This window comes from Phyllobates terribilis, unplaced genomic scaffold, assembly GCF_046119375.1.
Source record: "Phyllobates terribilis strain yellow unplaced genomic scaffold, ASM4611937v1 Scaffold_4__5_contigs__length_816908805, whole genome shotgun sequence".
In the NCBI taxonomy this organism is placed as follows: domain Eukaryota; kingdom Metazoa; phylum Chordata; class Amphibia; order Anura; family Dendrobatidae; genus Phyllobates; species Phyllobates terribilis.
Genome location: NW_027362764.1, coordinates 720,138,747 through 720,159,826, shown reverse-complemented (window position 1 = coordinate 720,159,826; position 21,080 = coordinate 720,138,747). Strand labels below are relative to the sequence as shown.

The following is a 21,080-nucleotide window of genomic DNA, read 5'->3' as shown; positions in this document are numbered from 1 at the left end:
GAAGTGCAAGTGTGCAGGAGCGCAATGGGGGACACTGTGTGGATGACTTAGGACGCATCATCCACATGAAGCAGGAAAGGAGAACGGTAATTGTAGGAAGAGAGAAGGCTCCAAATCAAGCCCAGAGACCCCCATTGAACTGGACTACGCTGTATGAGGGGATTTGAAAGGTATTTTTTAGGCTACGCAGAGAGGGTCTGGGACTTGTACGCATCTTGCTAGAATGCTGTAAAAGTAATTAAAGGTGGTGGCCATAGTTTATATTGGGAAAACCTGATGACAGGTTCCCTTTAACATTTTCTTCATTCCTTTATGGATCAAAAAACACCAGAAAAATATTGGAAAAAAATAGCCAAAAGGTTTTTTTGCAGCAGAAACGTGCAAAATAAATATTTTTTTTATCCTTCTCTTTGACTTGTATTGTAAAGTATTGAGTGCCTTTCTAGTGGAAAACGCCTGAAGAACCGGTACCTTACTTCTTTTCAATGCTTGCCATATTTTAAAAGCCTAAAATGTTTTAAAAGAAGCTCAAAAGCCTGAAAAGATGAGTAGCAAGGTGTTTTTGCATAAAAGTGAATAAGTTCATTATTTTGATCTTTTTTTCAGCACTTTCTGTGTCGTTTTCAGTGCAAAAATGGGCAAAAAAGACACAATATGAACATATCCTTATGCAGATTAAATGTTCGGCTGAACGTGACAAAATTGACAGGCTCGGTTGATTTTCCTTTGTGTATGGGGGCCCTAAATGAGTTTTCATTTAAAATTTTCCCATGGATTGGAAATCAGATAAAATGATAAAAGACCAAGTACTCACTTGTTAAATCCCCCTGCCCTTCCAGTGCTCACACTTTGGTTTCTTACTTTATCCCAGTTAAGTAAAATTTGCCAAGAAATAATTTTAAGGCTTAAGTCTTAAATTTTACACCTTTCTTTTTATAATGGTGACCTGAAGACATTAGTCTGTTGGGATACCTGGGAACAAGTGCTTGCCCTACGGTAAGATTCCAGAGGACCTAAGTATTGTACAGACATGTTGGGTCCTCCAAAGCATGAAACACAAAACTCTCTTTGGGGCCACTTTGTTGGATATAGTTTATAGTCGTAAATTAGGGACCCTCAGTTTAAATGTAATGTAATTGGTTACCTTCAAATTTATAGCTATTCCCTCATATACTACTCATATCCCACTTACTCCTTTTCAAGCATTAGAAATTAAGGTAATAATGGAAAACTGGCACTTGATAACTATTTGTTCTGCTCTTCATAATGCTGTTGACCAAAAAAAGGTTCTGATATAAAACTGTTTTTCTCTAGAAGGAGAGGAGCTGTGCTGAAGCCATGAATACTGCTCCTCTCCTCTCTCATTTTACTGAGTGTTATAACATCAAACCACATCCAAATCCATTTAAGGAATGCCTTTGAATCTAGTGGCAATACCTTCACAATATTGTAGCTGTGTATTTTTTTTTTTATCACAACTGTGTTATATCTTTTCATTTTGAACCTTTTGTTTTGGGCACCAGGGTCATATGATCTCTAGTCTGACCACCAGGAATGCAGAATCTCAGTATATCCTATGCAATGTAGTTTCAGCCCTTCTCGCCAGCCTCCTGCTTGTGATAGGTTTCTCACCGTCAGCTCTTAAAGCAGGATACCGGAGACACAGGCTGAGGCAGAATATAAAGAATTCATATATATATATATATATATATATATACAGTACAGACCAAAAGTTTGAACACACCTACTTATTTAAGATTTTTCTGTATTTTCATGACTATGAAAATTGTACATTCACACTGAAGGCATCAAAACTATGAATTAACACATGTGGAATTATATACTTTACAAAAAAGTGTGAAACAACTGAAAATATGTCTTATATTCTAGGTTCTTCAAAGTAGCCACCTTTTGCTTTGATGACTGCTTTGCACACTCTTGGCATTCTCTTGATGAGCTTCAAGAGGTAGTCACCGGAAATGGTCTTCCAACAACCTTGAAGGAGTTCCCAGCGATGCTTAGCACTTGTTGGCCCTTTTGCCTTCACTCTGCGGTCCAGCTCACCCCAAACCATCTCGATTGGGTTCAGGTCAGGTGACTGTGGAAGCCAGGTCATCTGGCGTAGCAACCCATCACTCTCCTTCTTGGTCAAATAGCCCTTACACAGCCTGGAGGTGTGTTTGGGGTCATTGTCCTGTTGAAAAATAAATGATGGTCCAACTAAACGCAAACCGGATGGAATAGCATGCCGCTGCAAGATGCTGTGGTAGCCATGCTGGTTCAGTATGCCTTCAATTTTGAATAAATCCCCAACAGTGTCACCAGCAAAGCACCCCCACACCATCACACCTCCTCCTCCATGCTTCACAGTGGGAACCAGGCATGTAGAGTCCATCCGTTCACCTTTTCTGCATCACACAAAGACACGGTGGGTGGAACCAAAGATCTCAAATTTGGACTCATCAGACCAAAGCACAGATTTCCACTGGTCTAATGTCCATTCCTGTGTTCTTTAGCCCAAACAAGTCTCTTCTGCTTGTTGCCTGTCCTTAGCAGTGGTTTCCTAGCAGCTATTTTACCATGAAGGCTTGCTGCACAAAGTCTCCTCTTAACAGTTGTTGAACAGATGTGTCTGCTGCTAGAACTCTGTGTGGCATTGACCTGGTCTCTAATCTGAGCTGCTGTTAACCTGCGATTTCAGAGGCTGGTGACTCGAATAAACTTATCCTCAGAAGCAGAGGTGACTCTTGGTCTTCCTTTCCTGGGGCGGTCCTCATGTGAGCCAGTTTCTTTGTAGCGCTTGATGGTTTTTGCAACTGCACTTGGGACACTTTCAAAGTTTTCCCAATTTTTCGCACTGACTGACCTTCATTTCTTAAAGTAATGATGGCCACTCGTTTTTCTTTACTTAGAATTTGTATTATGGCAAGAAAAAAGCAGCTCACAGTCTATTCAGTAGGACTATCAGATGTGTATCCACCAGACTTCTGAACAACACAGCTGATGGTCCCAACCCCATTTATAAGGCAAGAAATCCCACTTATTAAACCTGACAGGGCTCACCTGTGAAATGAAAACCATTTCCGGTGACTACCTCTTGAAGCTCATCAAGAGAATGCCAAGAGTGTGCAAAGCAGTCATCAAAGCAAAAGGTGGCTACTTTGAAGAACCTAGAATATAATAAGACATATTTTCAGTTGTTTCACACTTTCTTGTTAAGTATATAATTCCACATGTGTTAATTCATAGTTTTGATGCCTTCAGTGTGAATGTACAATTTTCATAGTCATGAAAATACATAAAAATCTTTAAATGAGAAGGTGTGTCCAAACTTTTGGTCTGTACTGTATATATATATATATATATATAAAAATATATATGTATATATATGCTGTCAGTTGACTAAAACAACAATGTACATTTTACTCAAAAATACATTTATAAAGAGAAAAGTCAGAGAAATTGAAAATCTTGCAGTGGTCTCTTAATTTTTGCCGGAGGACAAAGGACTCAGTCTCTGGCTTCCTGTAAACCACTGGATATCAACACCCCAAATTCTTCCAGTAGTTCTCAAACCAACACTCAGCTCTGCCCTTTTTGTTCCTCTGTGTGCCCCTTATGTAACTGAATATATGTTTGCTCTGCATTATATAAGAAAGCAGTTATATAGTATGTGAGTCTATACAATGACTAGCTACAGTTATAAGACTCCCCTGACTGATACTGCCTGTCTGTATTATCTGTGATAGCTGTGTGCACAACCTCAGTGTATCCTATGATATACCGTTTCAGCCTGTCTCTCCTGTCTCTTGCTTGTAAGAGCTGACAGTGAGAAATCTATCACAAGCAGGAGGCAGGAGAGAAGGGCTGAAACTACATCACATAGAAAATACAGAAATTTTGCATTACAAGGGGATAGCTGTTCATTGTCATTGGAATATACAAAAGTTCCAACATTCTTTAGTAGTAGCTTATGCTGCACTACATAGGTAAGAAAAAATACTAGAATACTACTTTGAAGCATTTTCCAGAGGGGTAACTTGAAGATTCTGGGACACAATTCAGAATCTACAACAGGCCCCTCACTTACCATGTGCCCATTATAATACTGGTGTCATCTTATGTAGCAGTTGAGCTTTGGGGCACCTCAGGCTCCAGGACCCATGTACATCAACTATTTCTGCACCCAATATACTTTTTCTCCAGTGGTATACACAAGTGATGTGTTGATACTACTAGGAAATTAAAGCTTGGGATCCAAATTACACACAGAATACCCCAGACATCTGTTGTTTTCTCACTATCTGATGCATCCCACGATAAAATCACATTATGGTTTGTAGTTCTGCAAGTCATGGAGCAGCATTTTTTTTTATTTCTTGTACTGATAGATCCACGTATTAAAGGTTTGATAGAGTAACAATGATGTAAAGGCCATGTTAGATCAACGATACACAGTTATTCTTTATTCTTACTCCGATAAACTTATATTTTACCTTTGCAAGGACTCAGCTATTCACATGAAGAATACCAGCGACATGAGGGGATAAGCTATTTAAAGCATCTTTGTGCAAAATAGAAGAAGAAAAAAGCCCTATACATACAAGCGACCATGCGCTGACAATAGACGCATCATGCATATTCCAGGATCCTGGAAGCCCCATACACAGCGCTGCTTTTTTTAGTCGTTTAATCACGATATTTCCATCACACAGCTGACAATAGACTATTGAAGTCGCACATTGAACTTATTCCCAGTGGTTCGCTTGTAGATCAACGACAACGCATGTAAAAACCTCACAGCTTCCCCCAACACCTTGTAAGACAAATACAAATTATGGATTTGAGACAAGGGAGCTTTTATAGAAGGAATCTCTTCAGCCAAACTCAGGTTACATGATGGAGAAGGTGATACATGCTGTTTATTACAGACTATATGGTATTGTTGTTATTATTACTATTATTATTATTATTACCTATTATTATCTTTTCATTTTTTCGCTTTGTTTTTCCGTCCCCTTCTTCCAAGACGCATAACTTTTTTTATTTTTTCACCAACATACTGTATGAGAACTTGTTTTTTTTGACGAGTTGTAATTTTGAATAACACCATTAATTGTACCGAAAAAAGGAAAAAAAAATTCCAAGTACAATGCAATTGCAAACAAAAACCCTGCAAATCTGCCATTATTTTTGTGTGTTTTTTGTTTTTACAGAGTTCATTCTGTAGAAAAAAATGACCCGCCAACAATATTCTTCACTGGTAACTATGATATTAATGATGAAACCAACCACCCACCCCCCTCACCCTCCTCCACACACATTTTTTTATTATTATTATTTTAGCATTGAAAAAAAATTCTGATATTTGTAAAATAAATTTTTGTTTGTGTCACCATTTTTTAAGATCCGTAATTTCTTTTAGTTTTTTCTGTCCATGGAGCCTTGAGCTGATGTTTTCATTGGTATAAATATGGAGTACATATTCCATTCTCATCACTTTTTACAGTATTCTTGGGGGAAAGTGTAGCAACCAAAAATGGCAATTTATAATTGTTTTTGCAGTATTTAATGTACAAATTAAATAATTTTATAATATGATAGATCAGACTTTTTGGACATAACAATAATAAATCTAATTCTTTTTTATTGAATTTGTTATAGAAAAGAGGGGTGATGTATTCTTTTATATGTTTTTTATTATTTTTAATTGTTTGTCCTTTTTATTATTTTATTTTTTAGCCCCCATACAAGCTGCACAGGAAGACTAAGACGGCAGTTACAAGGGTCTTTACCAGGCCTTTGGCTGCCTCAGTAACCCATCGGCTCCCCGCAATTGCATCGTGTGGGGGCAGATGGGACCTAGTGTGTGCGTGCAACGTTTGTGACATCATCTTAAGGCTGCAGTCGGAGATTAACAGTGGCGTTTAGATGGTTAAACTGCAGCAATCGGCGCAAGCTCAGGTCGCTGCAGTTATAGGCAGATGCCGGTTATGTAACACAGCTGGCGTCTGCTGCCAGGTAAGAAGTGAACTCAGCTCCGAGGCAGGAGTCATACTTTCCTTAGGGATCTATGACAAAAATATACATCATAGATCATTAAGGGGTTAATTGATGGAATACTGACTGCAGTGACCAGAAAGGTAACTTGAAGCTCCTATGCCGCAATGCAAAATTTTTAATTAAGCCCTTAACTAGCACCCGTAGTATTAGTTCTCTCATATGGGACAGGGTGAGTTTTTTGGGACCCAAAGTTCAGTCACAGCTTATGCGCAAAACATTTCTATTAACGAAAAAAAAACAATCAAACAAATTTATTAATATTGGTTTAAATCTAAACATCTGAAAACTAGACCAAACCGGCAGACGATGAGTCTAAAGTAGATAAGAAGACACTAAATGGCGCACACCTGTGAGAACAAACTGATGAAAATAATATTCACAAAAAAATAGGGGAACAACAAAAACATTAAAAATGCTTAAAAACAATAAAGACTTAGAACCACAACTGAATAAGTTTGTCCTTCCAGCAACAAACTGCTGTAATGTAGCATATAGTGTATGTATTGACTAATGGTATATAAATTATATACAAAAGGCAAGAAAATAATACTGGAAATAATGATAATAAAAGATGCTAACAGCAAATAACAGAAATAATAAACATGCCAATGGCAAATAACAGCACTATGTCAGATATGTTCAAAATATTAATAATATTTTTTGGTTTATCAGTTCTCACACACCAGCTGCACCCCTGTCATAATTGTTGAGGAGTGTTGCCCAACTTTTAGTGCTGTTCTTATGTATCAAAGTATTTTGCTTAATGTATGAAAGATTTGGTGCACCATGGTTACAGCTCTTGGTTGAATTGCTTAATGCCAATATGTTGTAGATAAATTTTGGCACAATTTTGGCTCACATTGGCAAGTTTAGGCCACTTTCCTTTTCACTTAGCCATGCCCAATCAATAAAGACTGCCACCTTTTCTAGTCATTGTCTAGTGAAGCACAAATTTTCTAAATTTTTTAATTTACTCAAGTTCTTTGTAATAAATTAATTTATAAATCTTAGTATGGAATTAACAAAAAGGTTAATGTACGCATTTAGGGTATGTGCACACGATGCAGAAATGAAGCAGAAATGTACCATCCGCACATTAGAACGCGCAAATAACGCAAGTACAAATGCAGTCTTGCGGAATTGGTGCGTTCTAATGCAAGTCTAGTCAAACGCCGCGTTTACGCAAAATAAATGCACATGCTGCGGATTTTTGAGCGCAGCGTTTACGCTGTGGAAAATTCCGCATCATGGGCACAGCACATGCGGATTTCAATTGGGGAACATTGCTGCCCTTCTACCATGCGTTTTTAATGCGTTTCCACGGCGTTTTTGCAGCTGCATAAACGCCGTGGAAACGCATTAAAAACGCATCGTGTGAACTCAGCCTAAAACTATGTTTAACGATGCTGAATAGCATCACCACATACCAGTTAAATCTCCCAATTATACATCGTATTTGCCCATTTTTTTGTACTAAAAACTGATACATGAGACCCCCAAAAATTTAATTCTTATATTTATTTTTTAGTTTTTCACGTAACTTAAAGGGATTTGCCCTATCAACAGGATTGGAGGAAACTTTGCAATCTGTGGGTCCCCAACGATCCTGAGAAACGGGGCTCTTAGGGCTTCATGTGAATGGAGTGGTGGTCGATCATGTGCACTGCCACTCCATTCACTCTCAGTGCCCGACCGTTTAAATTGGACGACTACTATCCATGGCTTTGACGGATCGCACTCGTGCGCATGTTATTCTATGGGGCTGTGCACATGTCCGATTTTTTCCTCGGATGGAGCGGTCCGAGGAAAAAATTATTGACATGTCAGAATTTGATCTGAGTGTCAGATAAAAATTGGCAATACAAGTCTATGGGTCCGTGGAACACATCGGACCGCATTCAGATGACATCCAAGTACGGTCCGATTTTCACAGACTTACTGAATGAAGAAAGTGGAGAAACTTGTTTTTATTTTTTTTTTCCACTCTGATCAAACTCTGATTAGTATAATCGGAACATTTTTCTCGGATGGAGCAATGGACATTGCCGAGTGCTGCGCTAGACTGGTGACCCTAGAGTTATTGGGAGCACTGGACATTGCCGAGTGCTGCGCTAGACAGGTGACCCTAGAGTTATTGAGAGCACTGGACATTGCTGAGTGCTGTGCTAGACTGGTGACCCTAGAGTTAATGGGAGCACTGGACATTGCCGAGTGCTGCGCTAGACTGGTGACCCTAGAGTTAATGGGAGCACTGGACATTGCCGAGTGCTGCGCTAGACTGGTGACCCTAGAGTTATTGGGAGCACTGGACATTGCCGAGTGCTGCGCTAGACAGGTGACCCTAGAGTTATTGAGAGCACTGGACATTGCTGAGTGCTGTGCTAGACTGGTGACCCTAGAGTTAATGGGAGCACTGGACATTGCCGAGTGCTGCGCTAGACTGGTGACCCTAGAGTTAATGGGAGCACTGGACATTGCCGAGTGCTGCGCTAGACTGGTGACCCTAGAGTTATTGGGAGCACTGGACATTGCCGAGTGCTGCGCTAGACAGGTGACCCTAGAGTTATTGAGAGCACTGGACATTGCCGAGTGCTGTGCTAGACTGGTGACCCTAGAGTTAATGGGAGCACTGGACATTGCCGAGTGCTGCGCTAGACTGGTGACCCTAGAGTTAATGGGAGCACTGGACATTGCCGAGTGCTGCGCTAGACTGGTGACCCTAGAGTTAATGGGAGCACTGGACATTGCCGAGTGCTGCGCTAGACTGGTGACCCTAGAGTTAATGGGAGCACTGGACATTGCCGAGTGCTGCGCTAGACTGGTGACCCTAGAGTTAATGGGAGCACTGGACATTGCCGAGTGCTGCGCTAGACTGGTGACCCTAGAGTTAATGGGAGCACTGGACATTGCCGAGTGCTGCGCTAGACTGGTGACCCTAGAGTTATTGGGAGCACTGGACATTGCCGAGTGCTGCGCTAGACTGGTCTTCAGCACCTGCAGTAGCATGAATGTGCATGATTGGAATTTCTGGAGGCACCAGCAGTCGGACCCCCAGCAATTGGAAAGTTATCCCATATCTCGTGAATAGAGTATAACTTTCAAACTTGAGAATATCCTTTTAATACATCATAAGCAATGTACTATATTTGGACAATTTCACTGTAGCAATGTACTGCACTGTACGGGTACAATGATGGAAATGGCTTTGTTACTTCTACATATTAGACAGCAGTTCTGAGAAATGACTTACTACATGGTCTTGATGTGTATTGGACAGGCTTCCATACCTATTATCAGCAGCCTCCGAATCCTTTTTAAAGTACGTCCTATCTGTGGCATCTAACAGCTCAGGGTAAGAAGCTTTTCTCACCAAGAACCTTCTAAATGTCCTTTGTTAAAAAGGTCTCACATCTGAAAAGTCATTTCAACTTACACGATTCACATCCAGGATTAGTATATAAAGAAGCAGCTAAACATGGAGAATCGATTGGTAGAGAGTCACTGGGCTCCCTAGATGATGCACTTGGTGAAAAAAAAATATATCCCATCTACAATCTATTCGTCAATAAGTATAAACATTATTAGGATTGTATAGTTTGGACAACATTGTCATAGACTGCTGACTAATCACACTCTACTGCTCGGGAACCACAACTGCTTCTCAAGATCAGCTAATATCTATGGGGGGAACCAGTGTTATTTTCTGCTTCTTTAGGAGACCTGCTGAAGAACTTTATGCCTTCATTGATCTATATTGGACATAGGTGGTCATCCAGGGGTGGGACCCTTAGTCAATGGAGGTCTTAGCTGTAGTTAATAGACAGTATCAGTCTTCTCTACTAGCCAAAAATGTCCTACTAAAGATGAATCTCAGACAAATCTTCTTCCCAACCATCTAATTAATATGCTGGTATCCTGATTCTCCTTAGCTGGCAAGAGAAGGAAGGGTCCTACATGTGTGATTTAAACATGCTTATTTGACAGCACCTTCTTCACATACAACACTTGACTAAACTTGCACCTGTATGAGGGGCCAGAAAGAATAGAAGTTGGTGGTAAGGAGGTTTAGTATTGATATTGGATTTCTACTAAATGTCATAGTCCTAGTAAAGTCAAAATTCCAACTGTAGTCAAGGATATTCTCTTGAAAATAAACTACAGGTACTGTTTTCATTTTTATCCCTAAGTGAGTCCCGGCTTTAATCAAAGCACAAGTCCCAACTTTCATCAATTCCTGCGCTGGTTCACTTTGTTGATGAGTCTACACTTTGGAGAATGCTAGAAGCTCAAGATCAAAGTTGATGATGAGGAAAATACTAATAAGGTCACTAATCGCTTGTAGGACCAAATCATTGTCCTAAAATCAAAGTAGGCACTGGGTGAATAGTTGTGTTCTGACCTTTTTTTGCATTGGGTAATGTTGATAATGGTTATTTGCTCGTGGTATGGTGGCCAATAAAATCAATGGGTGTCCATGCCACCCATTGTTTTTGATGAGCTGTAAGCCTCTTTCTATTAGCTAGACATGAAAAGAGCAGTCAACAACACTTTATTACTCAGTATTACTTCCTATCACAATATCACTTCTTTAGTGGATTTTGCTGCAAAATAATACTATATCATTGTTATTGCAATATTTATGGCCGTGGCTATATGTACTTTGTATGTAGATGCGTGCAGTTCTGTATCTGAGCCTTATTCAACTATGCAACCTCTCTTCTGCACATTGCACCTGTACTGAATGCTCTGCAGAATGAATACCATGCAGAGATTTGGTTTTATATTAAGTACTTTGCACCCATGAAATCAAACCCAGCTGTACGTGCATGCAGTGAATATCTAGATCCCAAGAATTCCTGCAGTCAGTCCTATAATGTAATGTAATCTAATACTTGTCTGCTACATAGTATGCACTTATAACGTATCTGCTCAGGATACCGTGCAGCCAGCCGTGCACATTGATAGGGCATCATTATATTGTATATGTTTTATTGTATTTGGAATATCTTGGTTGTCTGTCATCGAAACACTATTTTTTTGGACTATTTCAGTCCCACATGATGCAGAAAAAATAATAAACACTTAACCGTAATATAAATCACAATAAATAAACAAACATAAAAAAATAAAAAGTAACACTTAAAAGAAATACTGTATAAAAATAAATAAAAGAAAATGAAGTCCTGGGATATGGGAGAATTCTTTAGAATTAAAATTTTCGAAAGAGAATTGTCACTCCCCGTCTACACAAAAGTAAAGAAGAAGGATGTTACCCATGAAGAACCAGCTATATACAGGGATACCAGGATTTCTAGAAAATCCATACTTAAATATACAGACCAACTACAAGCGGAGACAGCACAGCATCTGTCATATTCAGAGAGCCTAGATGTAGAGTCAGGAACGGCTTAAGACGTCAGTAATATGGTGCATTGTACTGTAGCTGCATTCACAAATTCATAATTGAACAGCTCAGCCAGTTGGAACCACATATTTAGAAATTTACATTCTAATATTTTCACAAGAAAAAAATGCTTAACGTGATGCCGGGCTCTTAATCCACCCTGTTATTTTCCAGCACAGACATTGGTGATATGCTCTGTGCTCTTCTATGTAATTCCCCCCAAACTTATCAAACATCTGCCATGCCACCACCTCAAAATCATTAATTCGAGAGTGGCCAAGATATCGGCAAGAAGAAGACCATTAACATAAACTTATTTTCTGGAGTCTTCTAAATCTTCTGCTGTTTTGTAAGCCTCGTGCTTTAGTGTCCGCTTTGTCGATTTTATGGCAATTTCTGATTAAAATCCTACTAACAGGATTGATACTGGTGTGACCTATGTATAGAGTGGGATAGGCTAAGGGAATTTAGATATACCCATCATGAAGAAACACAGGCTGTTTAAGGATAGCCGTTTACTGTTTAAGGGCTTAAGGCTCCCATACATATAGTGTGTCTGAGGGACTTTAGACTCTTTCCCAAAAGATCATGTTGGGGGAGTGAAGGATTCGCTGTTGGACATCTGTCAGAGATATCTGTCAGTAGCTTTCTCTTTTTCCATTGAAAACACATGACCGCTCATGTGCCCGGGGGGAGTCAGAAGACATAGCTGTCTGCTGACAGAACGTTTGGCCATTTCATGTGTAGGACCAGCCTCAGACTGGACATCCAAATTGAGGAGAACGATTTGTGGGCCAAGGTTTGGACACAGCAACGTGCCCCAACTGTTCTGTAGAAGATGAGCCTGTGTGGACCTGGCTTTGAAGCTAGTCATTTACCACTAGTGTCTTTCTTATGGGTTACCATACACCCTTTTATGAATCATGGATGATGTCTCTTCTGTGTTCATCAAGTTGCAAATGTTCTGTATAAATTGAGATTCTGATTTGGCTTTTATCTTATGTCATATTGCAAGGTTTGTTAAAGGGTTGATAGTGACTTGTAGGATTGCTGCTTCCAACAGGTGGCGCTATAGAGTTCAAGTCCTCTTCCTCTCTGAAGAGGCAGTTTGCAGGGTGAATCTTAAGAATTATTTCCTTTTATGAATTATAGCTCCAACATGACATTGATCAATGGCATACATACAGTAGATGAGTAGTAGCCCCATAAAATTAATTGACATGCCTTATTAAGTTTTAGCCATCCATGAACAAGTGTTTATTTCCTCATCCTTCTAGTTTTCTTGATCCTTCTACATCCCGTTATTTGTCAAGAAAAAAAAATCCTGCATAGGTTCTCATCACCCAATAGCAATATGGATGGAATCAACTAATACTGGGCTTCCTCTCTACATGGGCACCATAGAGGCTGCATAGGCTGAAAGGTCAATGATACCTACTTTTCTCTACAGCTTTGCAAAATAGTATCGTACCTACTCAATTCCTTAAGAAGTTGAACAAATATGTTTTGTATTATTCATCATTTAGGATTAATAGGACTGTAGAAACATTCATATACATTTAATGCATTGACAGATTCTAATTCCCACATACCAAAATGTTGTTATCATTGTTCAAGTCCATCTTGCCAGCGAAGGGCCCCCATGTTGTTCCAACTGGAAGTTGTTGTCGGCTCTGGATCCTGCGTTCTCCGTCCTTCTGGAAAGCTTCCAATTCTCCTGCAGACACAGAAATGTAGACATGTGCTGAACACTTTCACTTTCCTTGACAACAGCCTCATCCTCCCCTTTGTTTGTTTTACAAGTTCCTTATTATCGACGCCAACGGAATGAGAATTTTTTAATATGGTTGTCAAGTCGAGCATCTGCAGATTCATGATGACATACACATTTTTGTATATTTTAATTGTAAAACACAGTTTACGTTATTATTACGCATCCGTGGAGCCCACAGTGTGAAAGCAAGGAAACTACATAGTCAATATACTGAGATAGAGGTAGTCAGGTCTATGAAACCTATCTCCAAATACCCTAATCAGAGTCAGTAGAGGGAAGTTCAGGTCCCATATTTTAACCAGAGCAACTACTTTAAATGGTCATAGGACGAACGATAGTTGGAATTCAGATTGTTCAGCTAACAACCATCTCAGCGAAACTCCGATACACACTTGCTCGTTTGTCCGATCGCACTTGTGTTCTCCAAAAAAATGCCGTCAACTTTCACGGTGGCCAGTGGCTTATCTCGGGTAGAAAAATGTGATCGGAAGTCCGAAATCAGACATGTCTGCTCAACATCTTTCCCGACCATGAGTGAGCCGCTGCCCCCATACAAATCAGGCCGTCAGCCAAAGTGGTCGATATTGGAGGGTTCAACCAACATTCAGCCAAGCACTCCTGTGTTCTCTACGAGACAAGTCTGGGGACAGCTAATCTCCGGAAGAACAAAGCCATTATCAGTCTGAAATTGGATATACCTAATCAACATCACTCCCAATAATCAGTTGTGAGGGGCCCCATGCACAATGGAACGTCGGCCGAACCCGTTGATGTCATCAAGTTTGGCTGACATTAGTCTAATGTTTATTGGGTCATATGTTTAAACAGAGCCGGTCTCATGGTTGTAGAGGGAACATTAGCCAAATGGGAGCCCTACAGAAACCCTGGCACCAGAAGCTTGTGACCAATGGAAATATTAATATTAATTGTACAGCAATGTTATCTATAAATAAAATATAACAGTTCTTAGCATTAGCTATAACGGCAGGCAATGTGCTGAACAGCCTGGCATTTGCCCACTTCTCCCAACATCCACCATATATCAAGAGGGTTTCTATAGAGTGAATTGATCTCATCAGTTTAACCCCTTACATGTCATGGTAAACAGCAACTGTTTAGATGGGGTGCCTTTGATACTCCTATTGGACCCTCATGACATTATCAACAGAAGATGGAGGGTTGTTTAATGGCCGCTGGAGGCCCATAGATGGGCCATCTTTGAACCTTTCCTACTAAGTCCACCAATTTCTATGGGCACCACTGGTTATTAGATTACTTTATGTACAGAGTTGCTATCATCACTGGTGGTGTCTACTTGGAGTTTCTTGGCACTGTTATTTAAGCACATTTTAATATTTTTGCAGTGTATGGTGATGGAATTTTAGGCAACTATATTAAAGTATTTGTCCAGTATGTGGAATCATTTGAGAACCATACTGAATAATGCCTATATGGTTATATGTGTACTATATAACTAGACACCATACTTATAGATGTAGGTGCCAACAGCATAGACTACACTGGGTACCATCAAATGTAAAAGTCCCATACACATGAGATAGAAGTCAGCCATATCCACTGATTTTGGTGGGATCAGCTGACCATGTAACATGTATGGGGACCTCCAGACTGCCCCCAAACAGATTATATCTGGGGACATAACGATTGGGTAGTTGGAATTCAGTCATCCGATGCTTTTGTTTGGCAGGGAGATAACACATCCTCAAAGAAAACACAGGAACGTTCGGCGAAGTATGAGAAGGTCAGCATTGCTGTCTATCTGGACATCTATTCGAATGTGTATGGCCTTTACGCCATTCCTGACTCTAGAAGACATAAACTGCCTCTGCATTACATAGACAGTCCAACAACTTGAGTGTAAACTGGTTGCTGGGACCAAGCAGCAGAACTAGTTTAATTTCGGAGGACCCTACTCCCCCAAAACTATAATAGACATTACTATAGGTCTTCATGGGAGCCTTATTCACAAGACAGTTAGATATTTTTAATTAGAATTATTTGAAAATATAATTATTTTTTTCATTTTACATGTCCTGGACCATAAAAAGGTCTAATCTATTAGTAAAAAAAGGCAGATAAATATGAAATATATAAGAAATAGATAAAAACGGTTCATAAAAGTATATCCAGATGAGAAGCACACTCATAGTTATTGGATTAGCCAGCTTTAGAGGTCAGGAAATCTGTAGTCTCCTCTTATTCATAGGCAAAGCCCAACTGGAAACAAAGCAAATTAAAACACATCATAAAAGACAAGGGAGCCGATAACAGCGAGGCTGACATCATTCAAAACTAATTTTATCTCAACTCTCGTCTGCTTCTGCTGTGGGGACATGTAAGCAAATGTGATTTGATCACCGAAATGTCCAAACTTACACGTGTGACTCTCGGAGGTTTATAATTTGGAGGGGGATACGTTTATACAATGTGGCTATGCTTGTCTCATTATCCCTGTGATTATCTGCTCATGCCAAGTGGAAAAGCAATATCGTCTCGCTGTACATTCCTCACCACTGACTCAATGTATTGAACGGACCTTGTTTTTTTGCATGTGACTGTCTCCGTGCTCAGATAGGTGTTTATGACATTGCCTATAAAAGGCAGACATGGCTCATCCATCAAAATTAATATTTGGAGGCGAATTGTAACTTGCAATCAGGATCCCAGTACAAAATACTTGTACTAAGTTTGGAGGTTATCCTCTAACCTAGATATATCACCATAAATGAGGAGGGCACCATCTAATAAACGGGATCTACCTGCAGCATCTCATGAACTAACAAGTGAAAACATTTTTTGGGAAAGAGGAGATGCTAACTAATAGTGATCACCACCACCATTCAGTGTGGGGAAACAGGTACTGCCTTTTGCCATACTCTGCTTTTTCAGCCTTTTATGTGCTTCACTTGCCTTTACACATTTACCCTGTTATTTAACTAGTGCATTGCAGGGTCTAGGCATCATTGACCATCACAGATATTGCACTGAGCCTGTGCGCTCTGTATTTCTTCATTCATTGAATTATCATATATAGTATTTGTTGTATCATTATATACGTGATTCTATTATAATGTATCAGCTGGCTCCTTAGACAGTGGTGTTTTTCCACTATTTTATGGTGTTTTATATGTTTGTTAGTTTGTTACTACATGTATATGTGTCAGGAAACATTTGTATTTAATAAATTGACATATTTTCATAGATTGATACTGCTATTGATCACTATCTATTTATTTATTTCTTGATCATTTTGGTGATCACTATTAGTTAGCATCTCCTCTTTCCCAAAAAATGTTTTCACTAACCCAGATATATCAAACACTGGCCTGTGGTTAGTTTAATTTGGCCCGCGACACAAGAACCACCACCTATATGTGGCGCCATTATACTGTATGGAGGACTATGTGGGGACATTATTCTGTATGGAGGACTATGTGGTGCCATTATACTGTATGGAGGACTATGTGGGCCCATTATTCTGTATGGAGGACTATGTGGGGTCCATTATTCTGTATGAAGGACTATGTGGGGACATTATTCTGTATGGAGGACTATGTGGGGCCCATTATTCTGTATGGAGGACTATGTGGGGCCCATTATTCTGTATGGAGGACTATGTGGAGCCATTATACTGTATGTAGGACTATGTGGGGCCCATAATTCTGTATGTTGGACTATGTGGGGCCATTATTCTGTCTGGAGGACTGTGTGGGGACATTATTCTGTATGGAGGACTATGTGGGGCCCATTATTCTGTATGGAGGACTATGTGGGGCCCATTATTCTGTATGGAGGACTATGTGGGGACATTATTTTATATGGAGGACTATGTGGGGCCCATTATTCTGTGTGGAGGACAATGTGGAGCCATTATTCTGTATGGATGACTATGGGGGGCCATTATACTGTATGGAGGACTATGTGGGGACATTATTCTATATGGAGGACTATGTGGGGCCCATTATACTGTATGGAGGACTATGTGGGGACATTATTCTATATGGAGGACTATGTAGGGCCTATTATTCTGTATATAGGACTATGTGGGGCCCATTATACTGTATAGAGGACTATGTGGGGCCATTATTCTGTATGGAGGACTATGTGGGGCTCATTATTCTGTATGGAGCACTATGTGGGGCCCATTATTCTGGATGGAGGACTATGTGGGGCCCATTATTCTGGATGGTGGACTATGTGGGGCCCATTATACATGATGGAGGACTATGTGGTGCCCATTATTCTGTATGGAGGACTATGTGGGGCCCATTATACTGTATGTAGGACTATGTGGGGCCATTATACTGTATGAAGGACTATGTGTGGACCATTATACTGTATGGAGGACTATGTGGGGCCAATATTCTGTATGGAGGACTATGTGGTACCCATAATTCTGTATGTAGGACTATGTGGGGCCCATTATTCAGTATGGAGGACTATGTGGTGGCCATTATTCTGTATGGAGGACTATGTGGGGACCATTATACTGTATGGAGGACTATGTGGGGCAAATATTCTGTATGGAGGACTATGTGGTGCCCATAATTCTGTATGTAGGACTATGTGGGGCCCATAATTCTGTATGTAGGACTATGTGGGGCCCATTATTCTGTATGGAGGACTATGTGGAGCCATTATTCTGTATGGAGGACTGAATGGGGCCCATTATTCTGTATGGAGGACTATGTGGTGCCCATTATTCTGTATGGAGGACTATGTGGAGCCCATTATTTGTATAAAGGACTATGTGGGGGCCTATTATTCCACATGAAGGACTATGTGGGGCCCATTATTCTGCATAGAGGACTATTTGGGGCCCATTATTCTGTATAGAGGACTATGTGGGGCTCATTATTCTGCATGGAGGACAATGTCGGGCCCATTATTCTTTATAGAGAACTATGTGGGGCCCATTATACTGTATGGAGGACTATGTGGGCCCATTATTCTTTATAGAGAACTATGTGGGGCCATTATTCTATATGGATGACTATGTGGGGCCCATTATTCTGTATGGAGGACTGCATAGAGCCCATTATTCTATATGGAGGTTTATGTGGGGCCCATTATTATGTATGGGTGACTATGTGGGGCTCATTATACTGCATGGAGGACTATGTGGGGCCCATTATTCTGTATAGAGGACTATGTGAGGCTCATTATTCTGTATGGAGGACTATGTGGGGCCCATTATTCTGTATGGAGGACTGTATGGGGCCCATTATTCTATCTGGAGGTTTATGTGGGGCCCATTATTATGTATGGAGGACTATGTGGGGCTCATTATACTGCATGGAAGACTATATAGGGCTCATTATTCTATATGGAGGACTATGTGGGGCCCATTATTCTGCATGGAGGACAATGTGGGGCCCATTATTTTTTATAGAGGACTATGTGGGGCCTATTATTCTATATGGAGGACTATGTGGGGCCCATTATTCTGTATAGAGAACTATGTGAGGCCCATTATTCTGTAAGGAGGACTATGTGGGGCCCATTATTCTATATGGAGGACTGTATGGGGCCCATTATTCTATATGGAGGTCTATGTGGGGCCCATTATTATGTATGGATGACTATGTGGGGCTCATTATACTGCATGGAGGACAATGTGGGGCCCATTATTCTTTATAGAGGACTATGTGGGGCCTATTATTCTATATGGAGGACTATGTGGAGCCCATTATTCTGTATAGAGGACTATGTGGGGCCCATTATTCTGTATGGATGACTATGTAGGGCTCATTATTCTATATTGAGGACTGTATGGGGACCATTATTCTATATGGAGGACTGTATGGGGCCCATTATTCTTTATGGAGGTTTATGTGGGGCCCATTATTATGTATGGATGACTATGTGTGGCTCATTATTCTATATGGAGGACTATGTGAGGCCCATTATTCTGTATGAAGGACTGTATGGGGCCCATTATTCTATATGGAGGTCTATGTGGGGCCCATTATTATGTATGGATGACTATGTAGGGCTCATTATTCTATTTTGAGGACTGTATGGGGACCATTATTCTATATAGAGGACTGTATGGGGCCCACTATTCTATATGGAGGACTATGTGGGGCCCATTATACTGTATGAAGGACTATGTGGGGCCATTATTCTGTATGGAGGACTATGTGGGGCCCATTATTCTGTATGGAGGACTATGTGGGGCCATTATTCTGTATGGAGGACTTTGCGGGGCCCATTATACTGTATGGATTACTATGTGGGGCCCATTATACTGTATACTGGTTGGCTCGCAAATTTGCCCAAGTTTTTAATTTTGGCCCCCTGTGTGTTTGAGTTTGACATCCAGCTTCCTGAGTGCTGATCTCCCTCCAATCCCAATACTATTATCGATGGATATTAGGGATATCATTTTTAGTATCAGACAAACCCTTTAATATTGTGTAATATACACTTAATCTTAACCAAGTCAAAACTAGGGACAATTTTCACTATTCCATGACCAAGAACATTTTTTGGGGTTATTTTTTGCCTTTTTTTTCGTGATACAAGTGAGCTCACTCATGTGATCACTGGGACGGGAGCAGGAAGCACGGTCTTCTACTCATTATACATTATGTGATGTGTATATAGCAATCTGGAAGGCAGAGATGATAGTAAACCATCTCTGCCTTTTGTATGTGGAATCTGACTCTGACAGCCGGCTCACCACTCCTTACACGCACGCTGCTAGTTTCAGATAGGGGTGAGACAGGTTACATGAATTCTTTGGAATCCTGTGTGAACTGTTACTCAGGGCGACCATAGAGCATGTGCTGTAGCTTCTCTCAGGCACACAGGGGTATTGACCCTCAGGCACAGACACGTAGGTTGTTTCACTTGCTGACAAGACACACTTGACAAGAGTCCTCATAAACGGTAGAACAGTAGCATTTAATAAGAAGCCACACAGCCAGTGCAAGTTAAGTCTTATGAGCAACAGGCTCCAGTGACAAACTGTATAGTTTCCTTAGCAGCACAGCAGTTCACAGTCTTCCCAGTAGTACAGAACAGCACAGTTCTAATGCAAAGGCACATTAATGAACACAGCATTCTTTACGGCACAGTGAGATGGAGGAGGGGGGGTTTGCTAAGGGAGATGATCCCTGTGACACTATTTCTTCCAGTCCTTATCTCTCTGCCTGACAATACTCTGCCCTGCTAGTTCAGGAACTCTACCTGACCTGTGCTTCGCTTCACTCTAGACTTGAATCCTTTTCACTTGCAGGGGCACTTCTGTGAGATACAGAACACACACACCACCTTTCTCTTCGGCTCCAGCCAGATAGTAAACAACTTCCCCACAATCCCCCTGGGGCTCTGCTAAAACACTCCCCTTCTCCTGTGACTGTATTAACCCCTCTAGCTGCTGGATGCTTCTGGAGCACAACACTTCCTGTCTCCTGTGCTTGTGTTACTTCTAATAGTTGCTGGATGCTTTTAAAGCAACAGCACTACTTCTGCATGTCACACTCTGCAACAGCACTACTTCTGCATGTCACAGTGGCCTTAGGGTCTCCTGGAACTGACTCCGGAGACATAAAGTAAAAAGTGTGATCTGCATACCGAGCCATATCTGTGTACGTAGTATATAGCATTATAATCCAGCCCTATGTAGGCCTTTAACAGTACAAACAACTGTCCTCTAATGATAATCAGATGTTTTTTTGCCCCAGTCTACACGGGAAAGCTGAAAAATGTGCTGCACAAATCAGAGAATATAAGCCTTTATTAAGAGCTCCAATGACCAGTGTACAAAAATACAATATGGTAAAAAAAATGATACAAATAGTCATATAAAAA

The 21,080-nt window shown here is 40.5% G+C and overlaps 1 protein-coding gene across 1 annotated transcript in view; it reads right to left on the bottom strand.

The window, feature by feature from the left end:
* Positions 1–21,080, bottom strand: part of ZFPM2 (zinc finger protein, FOG family member 2) — a 588,691-nt gene that overhangs the window by 322,989 nt on the left and 244,622 nt on the right. Inside the window, exon 4 of the mRNA XM_073679761.1 lies at positions 13,060–13,184. Within this exon, the coding sequence (XP_073535862.1) occupies positions 13,060–13,184 (125 nt within the window). The remainder of the gene's footprint in view (positions 1–13,059; positions 13,185–21,080) is intronic.